This window comes from Ovis canadensis, chromosome 14 (assembly GCF_042477335.2).
Source record: "Ovis canadensis isolate MfBH-ARS-UI-01 breed Bighorn chromosome 14, ARS-UI_OviCan_v2, whole genome shotgun sequence".
NCBI lineage: Eukaryota > Metazoa > Chordata > Mammalia > Artiodactyla > Bovidae > Ovis > Ovis canadensis.
This window is the reverse complement of record NC_091258.1, coordinates 66,310,907-66,330,360: the sequence shown is the minus strand read 5'-3', so window position 1 is coordinate 66,330,360 and position 19,454 is coordinate 66,310,907. Positions and strand designations below refer to the sequence as shown.

At 53.5% G+C, this 19,454-nt stretch overlaps 1 protein-coding gene across 1 annotated transcript; it reads right to left on the bottom strand.

Annotated features, from left to right (window-relative positions):
• Positions 1–680: 680 nt before the first annotated feature.
• GIPR (gastric inhibitory polypeptide receptor) lies at positions 681–11,891 on the bottom strand. The gene is made up of 16 exons (XM_069552425.1): positions 11,866–11,891; positions 11,501–11,575; positions 10,621–10,657; positions 10,402–10,521; positions 9,869–9,968; positions 9,286–9,393; positions 8,539–8,642; positions 7,589–7,692; positions 7,258–7,402; positions 5,740–5,899; positions 5,469–5,529; positions 5,082–5,151; positions 4,877–4,965; positions 4,659–4,797; positions 2,581–2,622; positions 681–2,487 (listed from the first exon to the last, which is right to left on the bottom strand). The coding sequence occupies exons 1-16, from the start codon at positions 11,889–11,891 to the stop codon at positions 2,281–2,283; spliced, it is 1,587 nt and encodes a 528-aa protein (XP_069408526.1). The 3' UTR covers positions 681–2,280.
• Positions 11,892–19,454: the final 7,563 nt, after the last annotated feature.

The window sequence follows — 19,454 nt, the reverse complement described above, 5'->3', positions numbered from 1 at the left end:
CTAGAGCTGATGACCCTGCCTGTCATCAATCATCGCTATCCAACCATCTGCCCAAATAGTTTCTGATCCCCTCTTCCAGTTCAAGTGAATGAAAGTGGCAACAGGTTGCAGGAAAAGCAGTAGGCAAACCGGCCAAATGTGTTCTGTGCACTGGTGAGATCCTCTTAGGAACTTCAGGCCATCCTAGGATGTCCGTGTGATCATTTCTATTTTCCTGAAGTGAACCTGAGGCACAGAGAGGTTAGGAATTTTCCTCAAGTCACACAGCTAAATAGTAGCCAATCTAAGATTTGAACCAGGCTGGTTCCTGCAGCATTAGTATTCCTCCACCGTCTTCCTAGAGAAGCGGCTTTCAGAAAATGTTGGGTCTGTGGACTTCCCTGATGGGTCCAGTGGTTAAGAGTCTGCCTGCCAATGCAGGGGACACTTGCATTGTGTCCGAATCTAACATGGGTTCGATCCCTGCTCTGGGAAGATTCTGAAACTACTGAAGCCCTCCGCTGCTGAGAAGCCTGTGTGCCTAGAGCCCAAGCTTCACAGCAAGCGAAAGCACTGCCGTGAGGACACCACATTACTGCAACTAAATAGTAGCCCACAGTTGCCGCAACTAAAGAAAGCCCGCGTGCAGCAACGAAGACCCAGCACAGTCACAAATTAATTTTTTTAAAAAAAGAACATGATCATCACACGCACAATTTTAATCGTACACACTACAAATAGTTTGAATACAGGAGATCGCAGGAACATTCCCAGTTGGGGCTTCTCTTAGGCATGGAGAATGGTGACGGCATGGTGTCCATGATCTCTTTGCGACTCTTGAATCTCTTGGAAGTTAGGCAGCGCTGCTCTCCAGAGGGCACAAGGCCACCACCGGCACCTGGCCACACAGCCTGCCCTCCCTACTGTCATCTTTCTTATGGCCTGGCCAAGATTTCCCCACCCCGAAAACAACTGTTTTCTCATCCTTTATTTACAAGGACACAGCTCTCAGGCCCTCACCTTCCCAGAACCCACAAAAGGGGCCCAGGAGGGCCGAATGCTTCAAAGCACATTGAATTCAGCAGCTGTGAGCCATATCTGTCCAGAGAGCTGGGGACCCCAAGGAAGCGAATCAACAACACCCAGGTGCTAACTGAATCTAAGTGTGTGTCTGTGGTGGGGAGCGATTTAGGAGTGAGAGTCTTGTGTGTGTGTATATATATATGTGGCCCGGCCACATTGAGGCTGCTGGCTTCCCTCCTAAATCTCATAGTTCCCAGGGGCCACCGAAAAGGGTGGGTATGTCTTCAGGTGGCAGTGGGCCTGGCCTCCCATTGTAGATTTCAGCTCTGATGCCTGCCATGAAATTGCTTCTTTCCACACTCAGAATTCTCTCTGGACCCCAGTGCCCACTCACATTTCTATCTCTAACCTTTCCTGTGAGTTCCAGACCCTTATTTCCAGCTTAACAAGTCCAGACAGCACTCCTGGTACTCCCCACCTCAAACCCCATCTCCCTCTCTCTTTCCTCTCTCCATCCCAAACTGAGAAGTCATCCCTGAAGTCTCTCCTTCAGCAAATGCTCTCAGTTCTACCTTTAAACTAGCTCTAGAATCCAACCATTTCACACCCTATGTGGCTGCCACCCCAGCCCTGCTAACATCACCTCCCACCATTATCAGACTCCTGACTGGGCTCCCAGCTGCCCCAACAGCCCCTAATAATCCATCACCCCACAGGGCAGACGGAGCGGTCTGTTAACACCTTAGCCCATTCCACTAGGAGACACTCCAAAGAATCTTCCATGAACTTGGAATAAAATGCCCACTCTTCTGACCCCACCTGGTTCTCTCCCCCCATTTGTGGGCTCTGACTTATCCCGCTCCAGCCTCCTAGGTCACCTCTCTTCCAGACACAGCCAAGCTCCTTCTTGCTCCAGGGCCTTCGCAGGTGTTCTTCTTTCTGCCTTAAAACCTCGCCTGCCAATTCTTTGTAAAGCTGCCTCCTTCACCTCTTTTGGGCATGACTTCAAAGTCGTTTCATCAGAGAGCCCTGGACCACACTAGGTCCCCTTCTAACCTTTCTTCCTAAGCCATTCCACAGTGTACATAGTCTAATTTGGTTTGGCCTCACCTCCTGTTTCCCCTACTCAGTTGTAATCTCTAGAACAGGGGCTTTTCTGTTTGCTTCCCCGCCCCCAGCCCTAAACCCGCGCCATTTGCCCAGCGCTCTCCAAGCCAAGCCTGGTACACAGCAGGCGCTCAATAAATACATGCTGCATGGACCCAAGAATCCCGCTATCTAGCAGTAACTTTCTAAGACGTCGTTGGCCTCACCCCCAGGACCTGGGAGGGTCCTCGAGCACAGAGCGCTGCCGGCAGCGACCTGGCCCGAGCCGGAGCCGGAAGGCAGGGTCCGGAAGGTAGGCTCGGGGCGCTGGCGCGGCTCCTCGCCGAGGCTGTGGCGCAGGCGGCAGCGGTGCCAACCCCGGCGGATCTCCGACTGCACCTGAAACCGGTCGGCGCTCAGAGGCAGCGGCGCGCGCGCCATTCCCTGCGCGGCCGGCAGAGGGCGCGGGCGGCGGGCCGCGGCTCTCCCTACCTCCTTGTTGATGAAGCAGTAGAGGATGCTGACCAGGAAGCCCTGCGGTGGGGGGAGTGGGGGTTAAACTGGGAGCACGGGCGGGGTTATAAACACCCCTCAATGAGCTCTGACCCTTTACAGGCCCAAACCACCTCGCCCCGTCGCCACAACGGTCCTAGGTTATTGCAGTCACCCTTTCCCTGGCTCCTGACTTTCCCCCTCCCCTTGCCCTCCCCAATTTGCAGAGCCATCAGGACTGGAGATTAAGAACATGTAACCCCAGAGGCTGACTGCTTGGATGTGATCACGGCTTCCCACTTTCTTCCCCACTTAGGCAAGCTGCTTAACCCCTCTGTGCCTCAGTTTCTTCATCCGGAAAATGGAACAATAATACAGCACTCCAGTGTTCTTGCCTGGAGAATCCCAGGGACGGGGGAGCCTGGTGGGCTGCCGTCTATGGGGTCGCACAGAGTCGGACACCACTGAAGTGACTTAGCAGCTGAGATTTAAGGTGTTATTACTATAGAAGAAGCTCTAGTGCATGGACATAGTTAAACCTTTTTCTAAATCTTATCATAACTTACTACATGACATATTGGATTTATTTATTTGGCCGTGCTGCAGGGCTTGAAGGATCCTAGTTCCCAGACCAGGGATCGAACCTGGGCCCTTGACAGTGAAAGTGCTGAGTCTTCACCACTGTACTGCCAAGAAATTACATAATAATAAACTTTAATAGGCACATCCAAAAAATTAATTTTGAAATTATTTTTATATTTATAATAATTTAGAAATTTAGATACATATAAAATGTATTTATAATTAATAAGGTAATTGATACATTAATGCAAGACAAGGGCTTCCCTAGTGGCTCAGATGGTAAAGAATCCGCCTGCAATGCAGGAGACCCAGGTTCAATCCCTGGGTCGGGAAGATCCCCTGGAGACGGGAATGGCAACCCACTCCAGTATTCTTGCCTGGAGAATTCCAAGGACAGAGGAGCCTGGCAAAATCGGACACGACTGACTAAGCATGCAGTAAGATATCACTTATCTTATTATCACTTTCCACAATCCCATTAAAATCCAGCTCTGATCACGTTCCTATGTTCCCATGGCTCCCAACTGACTCAGAGGAAAAGCAAAAGGTCCTCTCTAGGCCCAAGGATCTACCCAGGTATGTCGCCTCTGTCCTACCCACCCACCCCGTGCTTCAGGCCTGCTGGCCGCGAGAGTGCCATCGTGATTGGTACTTTCTCCCACCTCTGGGATCTTGCACTTGGCATTTCTCTTCCTGGAACATTTCCCCCAATATCTTCCTGGCTCATTCCCTCATCTTCTTCGGGTATCTGCTCTAGTGTCTTTTCAGCAAGGCCTTCCCTGACCCCTGTCCATTATCCCATTCTTTGTCATCTCTATTTTCTTGCCTTCTCATCCCTCCCTCCTTTAGGTACATCTCACCATCTGACATTCTGTGTCTTTTACTTATATAGCATCTTTAGCATCTGTCTCTCCCACTAAAGGAGAGGGACCACTGGGTTGGCCATATCCCCATAGTAAGCCTGGAAAAGTGCTTGGTATATAGTAAGTGTTCAATACATTTTTGCTGAATTGATAAATGAACAGCCTTTTAAAGTGAAACTAGTATTGTCCCCACTTTAGAGATGAGAAAACTGAGGCCCAACAAGGTAAAGCAGGATGGAGGCTAGGGTAGGACAAGCATGGGCACGGTTGACCTTAAATATCAGTGGATATCTCCTTCCATTTGGCATGTTAGGCACTTCATATGCTTCGCCTTTTCCCTGGCCCTGAGGTGAAGGTCACAGACCTGGGAAGTGAGGACCCAGATTTGGTCCCAGCCCTGGCTGATCTCAAAACCCTCGCTCTTAACCAGGAGGCAGTAACTGCTGCGGCTGCCGGGTCTGCTGCCTTCTCCCTGCTTCCCCAGTCAGGACGGAAGTATAGAATGAATGAAAAAAAATCCCATCTTCGCAGCCCATTCTGCAGCTGCACCAAAGGATGACTCTAACCCTCGTTCCTCTCTGAGTAGGGGGCCCCGAACTCAAAGGGTGTAGCTCTTGCACCTCACTTAGGCACCTGGAAAGAACTGAGGAAGATTTCAAAGCTGAGCTTGGCCAAGCGCAGGGCACCCCGGGCCTGTTCTTCAGTCACGGGAGCAAACACCACCTCGTGGACGCCCAGCAGGGGCACCAGCGTCAGCGTGGAGCGAGCCAGCCTGCGGGTAGAGGGTGGCAGTCGTGCCGGGGGCCTAAGTCCCCCACCTTGCCTCCAGTCACCCTCCCCTGCGTCCCCACCTCAGTCGGTAGTCCGGGCAGCGCATCTGTCGCGTCCTCAGCTTTGACACGAGGATGCCAAGGATGCGGACAAAGATGAGAAAATTAATCTGCGGGGGGTAGGGGGGTAGAGGAGAGAGAGAGACTGAGCCAGTTCCCCGCCACCTTGGCTTCCCAGGATGGGAAATTCTTGAGACCAGCCTGGAGGAGATGGGACCGGCCGTACCAAGATTGTTAGGAGAATAGGGGTTCGTATGATCCACCAAATGGCTTTGATATCGTTCCGCTCCCAGCACCTGGAGGAGGGGGCGTAGAGCTGAGATAGACTAGAATACCCTAGACTCACAGAATTGAGCACTTAATTTCCCCACCTTCTTTAAGGCCACACCCACTGCTACTATTTAGGCCCAGCCCTCATCCCGCCCCTTGCAGTAGTCCTGGAACCCATCTTCCTAAGCGACTGGTTCCTTTAGACACCCTCCCAGGCTCCTAGAAGCAATTAGAACCTCCCCACGATTCCGTCTCGCCCCGCCCACGTCCCTCCAAGGACCGCCCACATCCCTCAAAGCCCCGCCCACCCCAGACCCGCCCCACCCCAGACCCCGCGACTCACTGCGTGTTCTCGAACAGGTACCTGACGATCACCCAAGGAATGACGAAAAGCGTGGGGGCCCCTGTGCAGACCCCAACCCCCGCCCCCCACCCCGCCGCAGCTGTCAGAGCGCGCACGGGCCCTGCCAGGCCCAAGACCCGAGGAATTCCCCCGCCGGGAAGGGGAGGCAGAGAATCCTAGAGAGGGGTGGAGACCCCCTCAGGCAGACCAGCTGGGTAGTTTGCGGAGGGGAAGCGCGCTGGGCAGGGCAGGGGGCAGAGTCGGGGCTCACCCCAGCCGAGAAGCATGTAGCAGCGGAAGTGGCCCTCCTCGGAGCCTCCCACGAGCACGAGGAGACTGTGCAGGTAGATGCCTTCCACCAGCAGCCACGTGTAGTTGGCACCCACGCAGTACTGGGTCACGATCTGGGCCGTGCGACAGGCAGCTAGGGCCTAGGGGGTGACCAGACAGGGGGAGGGGGCAATCAGGGTCCCCTCCAAGCCCATCTCTTGTCATCAAATATTCTCTTCCCATTCTGTATCACCGAAGGATGATAAAGCTATCCTTTCCTCACTCACTCTGTTCTCTTTCCCTACATGAACTCTCCTACTCTAACCTCTTTAACGATTGGTATCTTCCCTGGAGAAGGAAATGGCAACCCACTCCAGTAGTCTTGCCTGGAAAATCCCATGGACGGAGGAGTCTGGATGGCTACTGTCCATGGGGTCGCAAAGAGTCGGACACGACTGAGCGACTTCACTATCTATCTATGTTCCCTGGAAGCTCAGCTGGTAAGGAATCCGCCTGCAATACAGGAGGCCCTGGTTCGATTCCTGGATCGGGAAGATCCGCTGGAGAAGAGATCGGTTACCCACTCCAGTATTCCGGCCTGGAGAATTTCATGAGTTCCTCCCAGATTCCCCTGAATATGGACTCTCCCACCCCATCTCCTAAGAATTCAACTACACCTTTCAAAACGTTTTTCTCATCACCCACCAGCACATGGACTCTCCCACCCGCTTCGCTTTCAACAATTGGTATGGCCCAACTTGCTGCCGGACAGGTTCTTTCCCCACCCGCCCCTAGTCTCTCCCACCTTGTCTCCCTGGAACAAATTGGTATCTGCCAAATCCCCCCATCTGCTAGTTTCTCCCATCCTGCCAACTTCTGTCTGGCCTCTAGCAGGGGCCTCTCTTATTGGTGCAAAATTCCAATGACCGGTGAGATACCGAGAGAAAGGAATGGAAATGTTGCAGTAGAGGGATGAGAGAGTTCAATGATGGGGGAGGCTGAGTAGGGAGGGTCCCTCTCTAGTTGTGTCAGAAGGGTCTGGAGAGATGAACAATGGATAACATTATTGTTCTTTTTGTTGTTTCCTTGTGCGTGGACTGTAGCCCACTAGTCCCTTCTGTCTGTCCATGGGATTTCCCAGGGAAGAGAAGTGCAGTGGGTTGCCATTTCCTTCCCCAGGGGATATTCCCGACCCAGGGATCGAACCCATGTCTCCTGCGTTAGTAGACAGGTTCTTCACCATTGAACCACCAGGCAAGCCCGGTTGATAGGGTGAAAATTGTTCAGTCATGTCTGACTCTTTATGGCCCCATAGACTATACAGTCCATGGAATTCTCCAGGCCAGAATACTGGAGTGAGTGGCCTTTCCCTTCTCCAGGGGATCTTCCCAACCCAGGGATCGAACCCAGGTCTCCTGCATCGCAGACAGATTCTTTACGTTCTGAGCCACAAGGGAACCCTCTGGCCCTACCAGAGGAGGCAGAATCTCAGTTTGAGAAAGAGAAGGATGTTGCTCACCTGGTTCCACAGGGTAAGGACCTGATCCCCAGGGTAGGGGCCAGGGGGAGGAAGCAGACGGTCTCGGGTGAGGATGGCAGCTGCCCGCAGCATGAAAGACGTGAACAGGTTGATGTGGATGTAGTTGCGAGTGCAGCGCAGCCGCCTGAGGGATTTGGGAGGCAGTCTGGGGGCCTGTCCTTGGCCACACAGAGTCCCTTAAATTACGTCCCAGCCCTCCCCACAGAACCACCATTGGATACTTGTTGCCAGTGGAGCCTGACTACCCCATCTTTCTGGGAAAACTGAAGCCCAGTCTCTGCTGCTTCTGTTCAGGGTTGGGGGTTCCCACCTGAAGATACTCAAGATGAGCAAGGCGAACAGCAGTGTGGCAAGAGACAGGGAGTAGCCCACAGTGTACACAACCTGCAGCCGTTCCAAGGCCAGCCTTTGGTCCTGGGGGTGGAGGTGGGGGAAGAGGATACAGAAATAGAGCTCAGCTCCCGCAAGCCACAATGGCTGAGCCCGGACCGAAAAGCCTGTATGCCGCAACTAGACCCCGCTCACCACAACTAGAGAAAGGCTGCACAAAGCAATGAAGACCCAGCGCAGCCAAAAATTAATGAATAAATTTTAAAAAGAAATAGAGCTCAACTCCTGCCCTCAGGCCATAAAGGAGCTGCTCTTTGTTCATATTTGCACCCCAATTTTGGGGGGGATCTATCAACCTTTTTTTGAGTGGGGCATTCCACCCCTCAACCCCAGGGCTGGGCATGTGACCAACGAATCAAAGCATGCTATCTAACACCACGCGCGCGCGCACACACACACACACACACAGAGTGACTACTCAAGGGCAGGTATGCTACTCAAATCAGGCCGATGACGGTCAGTCCTGGGACATTAAGTTGGAGCTATTGAGAAAAAAGCTCAGTCTGCCTATAGCATTGCTTGCAGGTGGAATGTGAGCCTGGTACTGATTTAGCCACCTTTTCCACCACCACCCCCCACACACACACACACAAAAGAGGACACCATCATAGAGAAAAATAGAAGTACAATATGGTGAGAGAGATTCCCAACTACATCATTTTAGCACCTAGATCCAGCTGTACCTGAAGCTGTAGCCTTATAATTTTCAATCACAAAAGCCAATATATTTTTCTTTCTCCTTCAAGAAAGGAGTTGAAATTGCTATCACTTTGAACCCAGAGTCCTGAATGGTAGAAGCGGTTTCAGGCTCTGTCTGAGCTGTTCTACTGCTGCCTGGAAATCATACCCTTAAATCTCTCCTCTTCTTACCTGAAAAACCCCATTTTTCTCTGGGTTTTCACACTGAGAATGGTCTCTCCAAGGTCCCCATTGGCCATCACTGCCACATTGGCGGAGGACAAAGCCTTTAGCCACTGAGGGGAATCAGAGGCACACAGACAGAGATGGAGACAGAAAGGCAAACTGAGACAAAGGCAGAGAGAGAGATCCAGTGATGATGATGATAAACCATAATATAGCATTTTACATCTAATAATTTAATATTCATAACAAGCCTATGAACTTGGTATTGTCATAAACATCAATTCACAAATGAGGAGTTGAGGCATAAAGAAATTTCACTGGAAAAGACTCTGATGCTGGGAAGGATTGAAGGCAGGAGGAGAAGGGGACGACAGAGGATGAGATGACTGGATGGCCTCACTGACTCAATGGACATGAGTGTGAGCAAACTCTGGGAGACAGTGAAGGATAGGTGCGCCTGGCGTGCTGCGGCCCATGGGGTCACAAAGAGTCGGACACAACTGAGCAGCTGAACAACAACCCCAGGTCACACTGCTAGTTAGGCAAGGAAGACCAAGATGTGCAGAGACAGACTCATGAAAAGGAAAAAAAAAATAACCTGGTGGCCGTCAGAGAGCTACAGAGACAGAGAAGGGACGTTATGTGGAGAGACACCCAGCCCAAGAGGACCAGGGGAGCTGCGGGGAGTGGGACCAGGGTTAGGAGGGAGATCTTTGCTTCAGAGGTGGGCCTGGGGTCCACCCGGCAGCTCACCGTGGCCATGCCAGGGCAGATACCAAGGGCAGGATGCACGGGCAGTGGCGTTGGGTGCAGTGTAGTCCCAGCAGACGTACATATCGAAGGACCCGTTACAGGCGAGGCCTGGGGTGGGCGTGGGGGCCAGAGTTCGGACACACCTGGGATAACTCGAGCCCAAGGAGTCTCTGCCCCGCACACACAAGCCCCGCACAAGCCCCGCCCACCTGGAGTGGTCGCGTCCCTGGAGTGGAGCTCCTTCTGAGCTCTTCCCACCAGGCCCGAGGCCCCGCCCATCTTTCGAGCCTTGCTCTGGGTTCCTCCCACCAAGCAAGTTCCCGAAACAAATGCTTTCCAGTCCACCCCAAACCCTGCCCCCTTCACCGTTCACTTTAGGTCCCACCCACCGAGTGTAAGCCCCACCCAAGACACCTCCGCTCTCAAGCTTCATCTCTGGCTTCTCCCACGTGGCCCACTTTTACCCCAGACCCCCAGACTTCTCTTTCAGGCCTCGGCGGCGTGTCAGTCCCAAGCCGGCCTGAAGCCCATCCCTCTCAGCCCCAGCCCTTCCCTTGCCCCTAGTCCTCCACCCCTGTCACACCTGCTGGGGGCTCCGAGGCCTCCAGTGTCTCCTGGCACTCCCTGCGGTACCGCTCCCAGCGCTGATATAGCTCTCCCGCTGTCTGCCCCTCAGAGCCTGCCTACAAAAAAGAGAGAAGAAAGGACCACACACCCCCACACCTCGGCCCGCGCCCCGACCCCAGCTCCCAGGCAGCAAGATCCCTGAGGGCCAGAGACACCCTGGAGGGACTTGAAGCGGCTGTCCTGTTTTGCTCAGGCATCTTGGGTGGCTTAGAAACCTCTTTTAAGTCTTGAGGGGTGCCTAGAAACCACCAGGGGAGTTGCTGTGGGGAACTAAAAACCTTCAGGAAAATGAGACGGAGGTGGCTGGAAATTATCAGGAGGATTTGAGGGGAGTGGGGGGTGGGGGAAGATGAAGGACTAGAAACAACCATCAAAATTTGAATCTGGGCTGGTGGGGAGCCTTAAAACAATCTTCCCGGTCGGATACGACTTAAAACCGGCCCCAACATCCCTCCAAGCCTTGAGATCCTTGGCTCCTCTGGTTCTCACCTCCGCGCTCCGGAGCAGCGGCTCCCACAGCGAGAGCAGAAGCAGCAGCCACCAGGGTGGACAGGTGGGCATCGTGTAGGCAGCAGGGCATGGGGAACGAAGGGTCCGGTCACGCGAGGTCTAGGGGTCCGAGGAAGAATCAGGAGCCTCTGCCTCCTCTCCCAGCGCCAGCGCCCTCCTCTCCCCGCGCCAGCGCCCTCCTCTCAGGGAATCACGTACCCCGGAGACAGCGCCCCCCACAACTACGAGGGATGATCTGGGGCCAGGTAGGGGGGTGGGGTGAGCCGTGAGGAGTGGGCGGAGACCGATCTCCAACACCTGATTCCCCGGCCCGCCCCCGGCTGTTGCTGGGGCAGCGGTGATGGAAGGAGGGTGTTTGCGGAGGGTGCGGTTGCCTTAGAGCTGCGCTGGAAGGGAAACTCCAGGGTCACCCGCAGTCTAGACCTAGAGACTCGAGGGAACCTGGTGACCACCTTGGAGAGGAGGGCATGTAGCTCGAAGTGACTCTTGGACTTCCCACTCTCCCAGCTCAAAGGGTTTTCAAATCACGGATAGGAACCTGACCTTCTCAGACTTTCCTGGCTGTGGGTAAAACCCAGAGTTAATGGGACAATGGCTCTCCTTAGGGACTAGGAAGATGAGGGGCCCAGATGCTTGGAAACCAGTCTACCCCCAACACCCCACAGCCGGCCCCACGCAGGGAAAGGAGGAAACAGGAGGATGTCGGTTGGAGCCCCAGAAACACACGAGTCAGAAATGCTTGAGACAAACATAGAAATGGAGAGACACAGAGACAGACAGAATGAGACACGGCCAGAGATCAGGGACCACAAGGGAGAGGAAGACAGAGACAGAAATGTGGGCTCGGAGACAGAGAGGAGGTAGAGACATGGAGAGACACAGAGAATGGGGGAAAGAGACGGAGATACAGAACTTGCGGCTAAACAGGGATTTGCGATGTGGAGACAGATACTGAGAGATAGACAGAAGGACATAGACCGTGCGCACAGAGAGGCTGAGACCAAGGCACAGAGCGAGAGGGATCTGGAGACGTGCGGGGACAGGGGCAGGGGGATGGCTGAGATGGGGGAGCCCTCACCTGTTCCCAGCTCTCCTCTCAAGCACTTGCTTCTGACGCCGCCGGCCTCGCCTGGGCTCCGCAGGAGGTGACAGCCTGGGGCAGGGGGAGGGGGCGGGGCCAGGCCGGGCCAAGGAACAGGAGCGGGGAGCTGGGGCAGAGACCTGGCGCAGGGGGCCAGTCATCTGTGAGTATCACAGCCACTCAGGGTCACGTGGGGGAGCAGAGTCACAGAGTGAGCATCCCGAGGACCCCCTCTCCCAGTGCGCACAGCCTCTCACGTTGTCCCACCTGTCCCATCCAGCCACCACACGTGGGGCCATGTCACACACGATCCCATACACTGAGCTGCCGAGAGGCACAGAGTCTTAAATACTGCGCCTCACCGAACGTGTTCTTCATATTCATTCATAGTCCCACAGTCCAGCGTCACACCCGGTGAACCACAGGTTCTCCCCTACAGGTTGACAGTCGTCCACAGTGACACCCAGCCACGCACTCTGGGCATAGACTCCTGCACTCACACAGCAACACAATCACAGCTTGCTACAGTTCCCATGATGCTTGTCCACCACACATACGTTCACGCCATCATTAACTCATGTCACAGATACTGTCTGTCTGCCCCCACTGGCCTGAGTGCCCCCAAGAGGACAGGGAAGGCATCTGTCACCACTGGGGCCCCAGTGTCACTCAGCACAATTTGGAGCCTAGAGCAGAGGCTGTTGATGACATAAAGGCCAACAGTTATAGGCGATTGTCATACGATCCTTTAATGACAGTCTGTAAGTTATATATACAATGTTACATGATTCCACTCATTAACGTGCTCACACAACGTCTCACACACTTCACATAATTACCAAGAGTCCTCAGTCACATTCCAACAACACATGTTCCCCAAGCGTCACTAAGGCACACACTCCCATGAGCTCTGGATGTTACACTGTCATCCTCACTCACACCCAGTGCTAAGACATACTGTCCATCACAGTATGGGGCTCAGTTTGTCCATCACAGCCTCTTTGTCTTTGAGACTCGAGGGAACCTGGTGACCACCTTGGAGAGGAGGGCATGTAGCTCAAGTGACTCTTGGACTTCCCACTCTCCCAGCTCAAAGCGTTTTCAAATCACAGATAGGAACCCGACCTTATCAAACTTTCCTGACTGCGGATAAAACCATCCAGCCTCACTTGCACTCACAACTCCATCACAGCCTCACTTGCACTCACAAGTCGTATATAGCCACTCGCAGTCACACAGTTGTGCACAGGATTGCACACTATCCTCCTACCACCATGCAGGAACCCACAGCCTCACATGGTCTCCTGGTCACAGTCACCACTGAATCACACACCTCCTCAGAGTCTCCACTTCCAGTCTCTTCCTTTGCCCTAAAATATGGAAAATATTTGGCTTAGAAACTGAATCCCGGCTCTCAGCACTCACTTCCCCCTTGAATGCAAACCACCAATTCCTGCACATTAATCATACTAGTAGCATTCATGAGCACACAGTCCCCGGGGAGCTGGAAGATAAATGGGGCAGAGGTGAGCCTGCCCATTTTGCAGAGGAGAAACTGAGGCCCAGAGGCCCCAGGAGGGGCAGAGAGTAAGGAGTGGCGTGAGATCCAGCACTAAAGGCTGGAAGGAAACCAGTCTCGGGGAGGGGGAGTGACATGGGGGCTCCTGGCTTCCTGACCTCCAGCTGGCCTCCTGCTCTCTGCCTCACATTCCTGGCGCCCTCTGGGTCCTGGGAAAGGCTCGGTTCATGGAGTGGAGAGGAGAGGAGTCTGAGAATGCCGGGCACCTCCTCGGGAAGAGGCTGGGGTTGGGAGGGAGCCTCTCCTTGGTCCCAAGAGGGTCTGGGGTCACTTGCTGGGGATGGGAAGGTGGGGAGAGGCTGGAAAGTGGGAGGAGAGAGACTGGGGGTGGGAGGGGGAGGCAGGGGAGAGGAACTGAGGTGGTGAGGAAGACAGGAAAAAAAACCAAGCACCAAGAAAGAGCAGAGACAGGAAGAGGCAGAGATGAGGGAGACCAGGAGAAAGAGAGAGAAAGAATCAAGAGAGACAGACAAGTAGAGAGAAATATACAAAAAGAGAGAGACAGAGAGAAAAAATCAAGGAAGACAAAACGGACCAAGAAAGGGAGAGAGAAAGAAGAGATACAGTTTGTAAAGATGGGCCCTGAGGAGAGACAACCCGGACAGGAGCCTGGGGATGAGCGGGCTGGCCCCTCCCTCCTCAGTCCCTCTGGGCAGAATAGAACACTGGGTCGGGGTGGGCGTGGAGGACAGGAGGAGGGGTGTCTGGGTCCCCGACTGGCCCCCTGCTCATCTCAGCCCTCCTGGGGGCTTTTACATTCTCCCAGGGCCTGGGGAGGAGGCAACAGGGCCTCAGGGGTAGCCACACGGGCCCTCTCCAGTCTCCACGCTGAGGGCTTTGGAAGCTGCAGGTAGAGAAGCAGCCATGCCCTCTCCCCTTGCCCTTCTTCTCTCTCCATGATCCGAGAATCTCTTCTTTCTCCTTTCCTCCAAGCCTGCGTGCAGTTTTCCCATCTTCCTCCCTTGTGGGCTGGGCTGTCTTTTCTCTTCTCTTCCCTCCGGATTTCCTTCTGCCCCCTCCTCATTTCTCTTGCTCACTCCATCCTCCAGCTCAGTTTCTTCTTGCCTGTCTTGAAGCTTTCTCCTTTCTCATGCCTCTTTTCCCATCGCCCTCAGGGTGTCTGTCTGTTTCCCTTTCTCCATGTCCCCTGGTCCCGGGTCTCCAGACTGTTGTTCCCTCCACCCTAGCCATGACCACCAGGCAGTGTGCCCCCCCCAACACCTCAGGATGCCATGGTGGGGAGGAATTGGGGGGGGGGCTGTGCCTCCTCCCGTGGGGCTGCCCAGCTAAGAAGAGCCTGCAGGGAGCAGGCGGGGGCCTGGAGTGCCGGCAGATGGTGCAGGAGAAATGAGGCAGAGAGAGATGGGGAGAGGGGGGCCCCATAGGGACTGAGGCCAGAAATGGGAGGCTGAGATGGCCCCCTGAGGTTCAGGACTGCGGAGAGACAAGGCCTCGGAGAGAGACACACACATGCACACACACACACACACGCACAAACAGAAAGAGATGCAGAATGTCAGAGACAGCCTGAGACTGAGAAAGACGCAGCTGAAAATAGAGAGATCCTTAGAGAGAAGGAGGGACAGAGATTCAGAGAGGGACCTAGGAGTGACACAGGATCTGGTGAGGCACAAGCAGACAGGGCTTCAGAGATGGGGGCACACAGAGAGAGAAAGGTGGGCACAGGACCCAGAGACAGACAGGGACCCAGAGACAGAGCTCCAGAGATGGGGCACACGGAGAGAGAAGGGTGGACAGAGGACCCAGAGAAAGACAGGGACCCAGAGAAAGACAGGGACCCAGAGACAGACAGAGACCCAGAGACAGGGCTCCAGAGATGGGGGTACATGGAGAGAGAAAGGTGGGCGGAGGACCCAGAGACAGACAGGGACCCAGAGAAAGACAGGGACCCAGAGACAGAGCTCCAGAGATGGGGCACACGGAGAGAGAAGGGTGGGCAGAGGACCCAGAGAAAGACAGGGACCCAGAGAAAGACAGGGACCCAGAGACAGAGCTCCAGAGATGGGGGTACACGGAGAGAGAAGGGTGGGCAGAGGACCCAGAGACAGACAGGGACCCAGAGACAGAGCTCCAGAGATGGGGCACACGGAGCGAGAAAGGTGGGCAGAGGACCCAGAGACAGACAGGGACACAGAGAAAGACAGGGACCCAGAGACAGGGCTCCAGAGATGGGGCACACGGAGAGAGAAAGGTGGGCAGAGGACCCAGAGACAGACAGGGACCCAGAGACAGAGCTCCAGAGATGGGGCACACGGAGAGAGAAGGGTGGGCAGAGGACCCAGAGACAGACAGGGACCCAGAGACAGAGCTCCAGAGATGGGGCACACGGAGAGAGAAGGGTGGGCAGAGGACCCAGAGAAAGACAGGGACCCAGAGACAGAGATCCAGAAATGAGGGCCTAGAGAGGCCAACACTGAAAGCACGGGACCCTGGAGAGCGACAAAGACCCAGAGAGATGGAGACATAGAGACAGGACAAATACCTAGAGAGACACAAAGACGTGGAGAGATATAGAGATGGAGACCCAAAGAGAGAAAGCAAGAGGACAGAGAGAGAGACTCGGAGAGATGAGAGCAGAGGTACCCAGAGAGATAATCAGGGACAGAGACGAAGAGACGTCCAGAGAGAGTGCAGAGGGGAAAAGACTTGGAAAACGCCTATAAGTGGGGATGGATCAACTCCCCAAGGCTCGATCAGGCAGAGGTGAGGCAGAGATGACGCCTGGCTCCCCTCACCCTCTTCCAGGAGGGAGGGTGCTCCCTCTGGCTCTGCCTCTCCTCCCTCCTCCCTTGCCCCCCCCCGCCCCGAAACACGTCCCCAGTCTCCATAGCAACTTTCCCAGATCCTAAGGGCAAATATTGTCCTGGACAGAATCAGCCAGACTGTGTTGACATAATCTCTTGCTGGTGGGATAGGGGCTCCAGGGAACCAAGAGGCCAGGATCGGTGTGTGTGTTGGGGGGTGGAGCAGGAAAGCAGAGGGACTCTCAGCTGGGGCCGGGAAGACAACTTCAACCTCTCCACACCTCGGTATCTAGGTGCAGTTTTCCCCCCCGCCCCGGGGGAGAAGCCGCTGGGATATGCAAACCTGAAGTCCCGGCTGCCCCCTGGTGGTGGTGCGTGAGCCGTCAAGCCCATTTTTTTGGCATCACGGAAAGCAGGCTGACCGAGACATTTTCCTCCTGGTTATTTATTTATTTACTTACTTATTTTATTCTGGCCGCGCGGGGCTTCTGGGATCTTATTTTTCCGACCAGGGATTGAACCTGGGCTCTCGGCAGTGAAAGCGCGGAGGGAATTTCCTGTCCTGGTTTTTAGAATCTGGCTCTTCCTCCCTCCCCCCCCAGCCCCTACTCTGATCCAGTTCGCTTCTGGCCCCCCGTTCTGCTGCCCCAGTCATGTCCTTCTTCCTTCCATCCATCACCCCCCGCCTCGACCTCCCCAGGGCAGCCAGGCTGTAAGAGTGGTCCTGCTAAAGCACAAACCTGCCGTGGTCCCTCCCCTGTTCAGAACTTGCCATGGCTCCCCAGTGCCCTCAAGAGAAGAAAGCTCAGGTTCCTCTCCACAGCCTTCCAGGCCTTTGCTGAGCTCTCCAGCCCTCTCTCCATCACTTCCCAACTCTTCAGACTCTTTCCCACCCCCTCTTACCTCAGTCCCAGCAGTTTTCTCTGCCTCAAATACCTCCACCCAATTTCAGTCGAGTCCTCCAAGCTCACCTCAAAATTAGCTCATTCATTCAACAAATAATGATCTCCTCTCCTGGATCGTGAGCTCTGAGAAGGTAGGGCTGGGGCTGTCTCAGTCACTGCTGGGTCCTCAGCATCTCCCAACACTGGTTCGGCACAGAGCTGGGTTCGGTTTACTTTATTGGGTACTTGTTTTTTCATTTTTTTGGCCATGCTGTGAAGTGTGTGGGATCTTTATTCCGTGACTAGGGGTCAAACCTGAAGCTCAGAGTCTTAACTACTTTACCAGCATAAAGAGGTTCCTTCATTGGGTACTTGTTATATATCAGGCCCTGGGCTTGACAATGCTGGGGACCCCGATGGCCAAGATAGCTCTTGCCCTGCCTTCACGGAGCTCCCCACCCAGACATAGACCTAAACAAACAGAAGGAGAGGTTGAAAGAGAAACAGGAAGACAGAAAGAGTTGGAAAGACAGAGGAAAAAAAAAAAAGACGCTGAGAGAGAGAGAAAAAAAAACACAGTCCCAAATCAGAAATACTGCTACTGCTGTTGTTGAGTTGCTCAGTCGTGGCCCACTCTGCGACCCCACGGACTGCAGCACACCAGGCTTCTCTGTCCTTCACCGTAACCCAGAGTTTGCTCAGACTCGTGTTCATTCGTCAGTAATGCCGTCCACCCATCTCATCCTCGGTCTCCCCCTTCTCCTCCTGCCTTCCATCTTTCCCAGCATCAAAGTCTTTTCCAATGAATCAGATCTTCCCATCAGGTAGCCAAAGTGTTGGAGCTTCAGCATCAGTCCTTCCAATGAATATTCAGGGTTGATTTCCTTTGATATTAACTGCTTTGATCTCTTTGCTGTCCAAGGGATTCTCAAGAGTCTTCTCTAGCACCACAGAACTACTACTACTAATTAACAAATAATAATAATAGGTGCCATATTTATTAATAAGCACCAGATTGGGCATTTTACATGCATGTATCTCACTTGATCCTCATAACAGACCTTCAGCAGAGGCTTTTTTCCAGCCTAAACTGCAAGGCATATGGGATCTTAGTTCCCCGACCAAGGATCAAACCCATGTGCCCTGCAGTGGAAGTTCAGAGTCTTAACCATTGGACCACCAGGGAAATCCTGACATCATGGTATGTCATCCTTACTGCCCCACCCCACCCTCAACAGCTCAGCAGCCTAAACTCCTCTGCCTGTGGTTCTTTCATTCACACCCTTGCTCCCCTCCCCTTCCCCAACTGCAGGATTTGAAGTCCCCTGGGCTCCCTCCATCCTCTGGGGACACTCCAGTAACAGCCCTTAGCACATTGCACATTTCAGCCCATTGCATATCGTTCTGTATGTAGGAGTCTGATTTCCCCTTTCCTAGAATCAGAGCTCAGAGAGGTGAGGCTGGGAGAAATGGGAGTTGGGAAGGCAAGAAATCTGAGTTCCTGCTTTGTTTCTTCAGTAAGAAAATTAGCTGTGATCATAGAATGATAATGGCCCACGTCTCTTTTGGTCATCACTTGGAACGTATTATTGATCTTTAAAAATTTATTTTTATTTGGCTGTGTCGGGTTTTAATTGCAGCATGTGGGACCTAGTCCCCTGACCAGGGATCGAACCCAGGCCCTCTGCATTTGGAGCATGGAGTCTTAGGGAAGTAAGCCCCTATTGACCTCACAAAGTAGTTGTTCACTGGGACATGAACAGGGGTTGCTGCCCTTTACGTGTGCCTACTGTGTGCCAGGCACTGTCCTCCTGTGAGATTTACCAATGTAGCCTCTCTGGGGCTCATGGAGAAAATACAGTGACAAATCGCCAACATCTGCCACAGCCTTTGAGGACCTACAAGATTTGGTACTCCCATTATCTCCTGATGCCATCTACCTCCTGCTCTCCTCTTCACATGGAGGCTCTCCACAGTTCCATCATCAACAGCCTTCTTGTTGCCAAACTCATGCCTACCTCGGGACCTTGGTACTTCATGTTCCCGCTGCCTAGAAAGTCACTCCCCTTCCCCCTGCCCCTGTGTGATTGCTTCCTGCTTGTCATTAACATCTCAGCTCAAATGTCACTTTCTCAGAAAGACTTTCTCTGGCCACACTCTCTAAATTAGCCTCAGCCTCCCATCCTTGACAATATCACTCTGTCTTATCTCTCTAATGCCAAGAGCTGAAATGATCTTACAAGCTCTGTGCCTGTTTCTTCATCTATCAAATGGTGATGAAAATAGGGCTTGTAGTGAAGATAACTGAGTGCTTGGCACATAGGAAGTGCTCGGTAAATGTTAGCTATTATTAACACTCTTTATTTGTTTTGTGTATTGTGGTTTAACCTCCTCTGCAAACTGCAGGGTCCATGAGGGCAAATTCTGGGGGCTGACTTGCTTAAGTCAGGCACTTAGAACAGAGCTTGGCATATGATAGGCACTCAGTAAACATTTTTTAATGAATAAAAGAAGTCGGTTCGATATATAACCTCCACTCCCCCCTTCCCCGCTGTTTCCAGATGTGGAAACTGAGGCTCAGAGTCACAATCAGACCCTGGTGGAGTCAGGACTCAAACCCAGGTCAATTTGGTTCCAAAGCCCTGAGCTTCAAGGCCTGCCTGTGTCCAGAAGCAAATATCTTCTGATTTATGGTCACTTCCCAGGTGGGGCAGTTGGTAAAG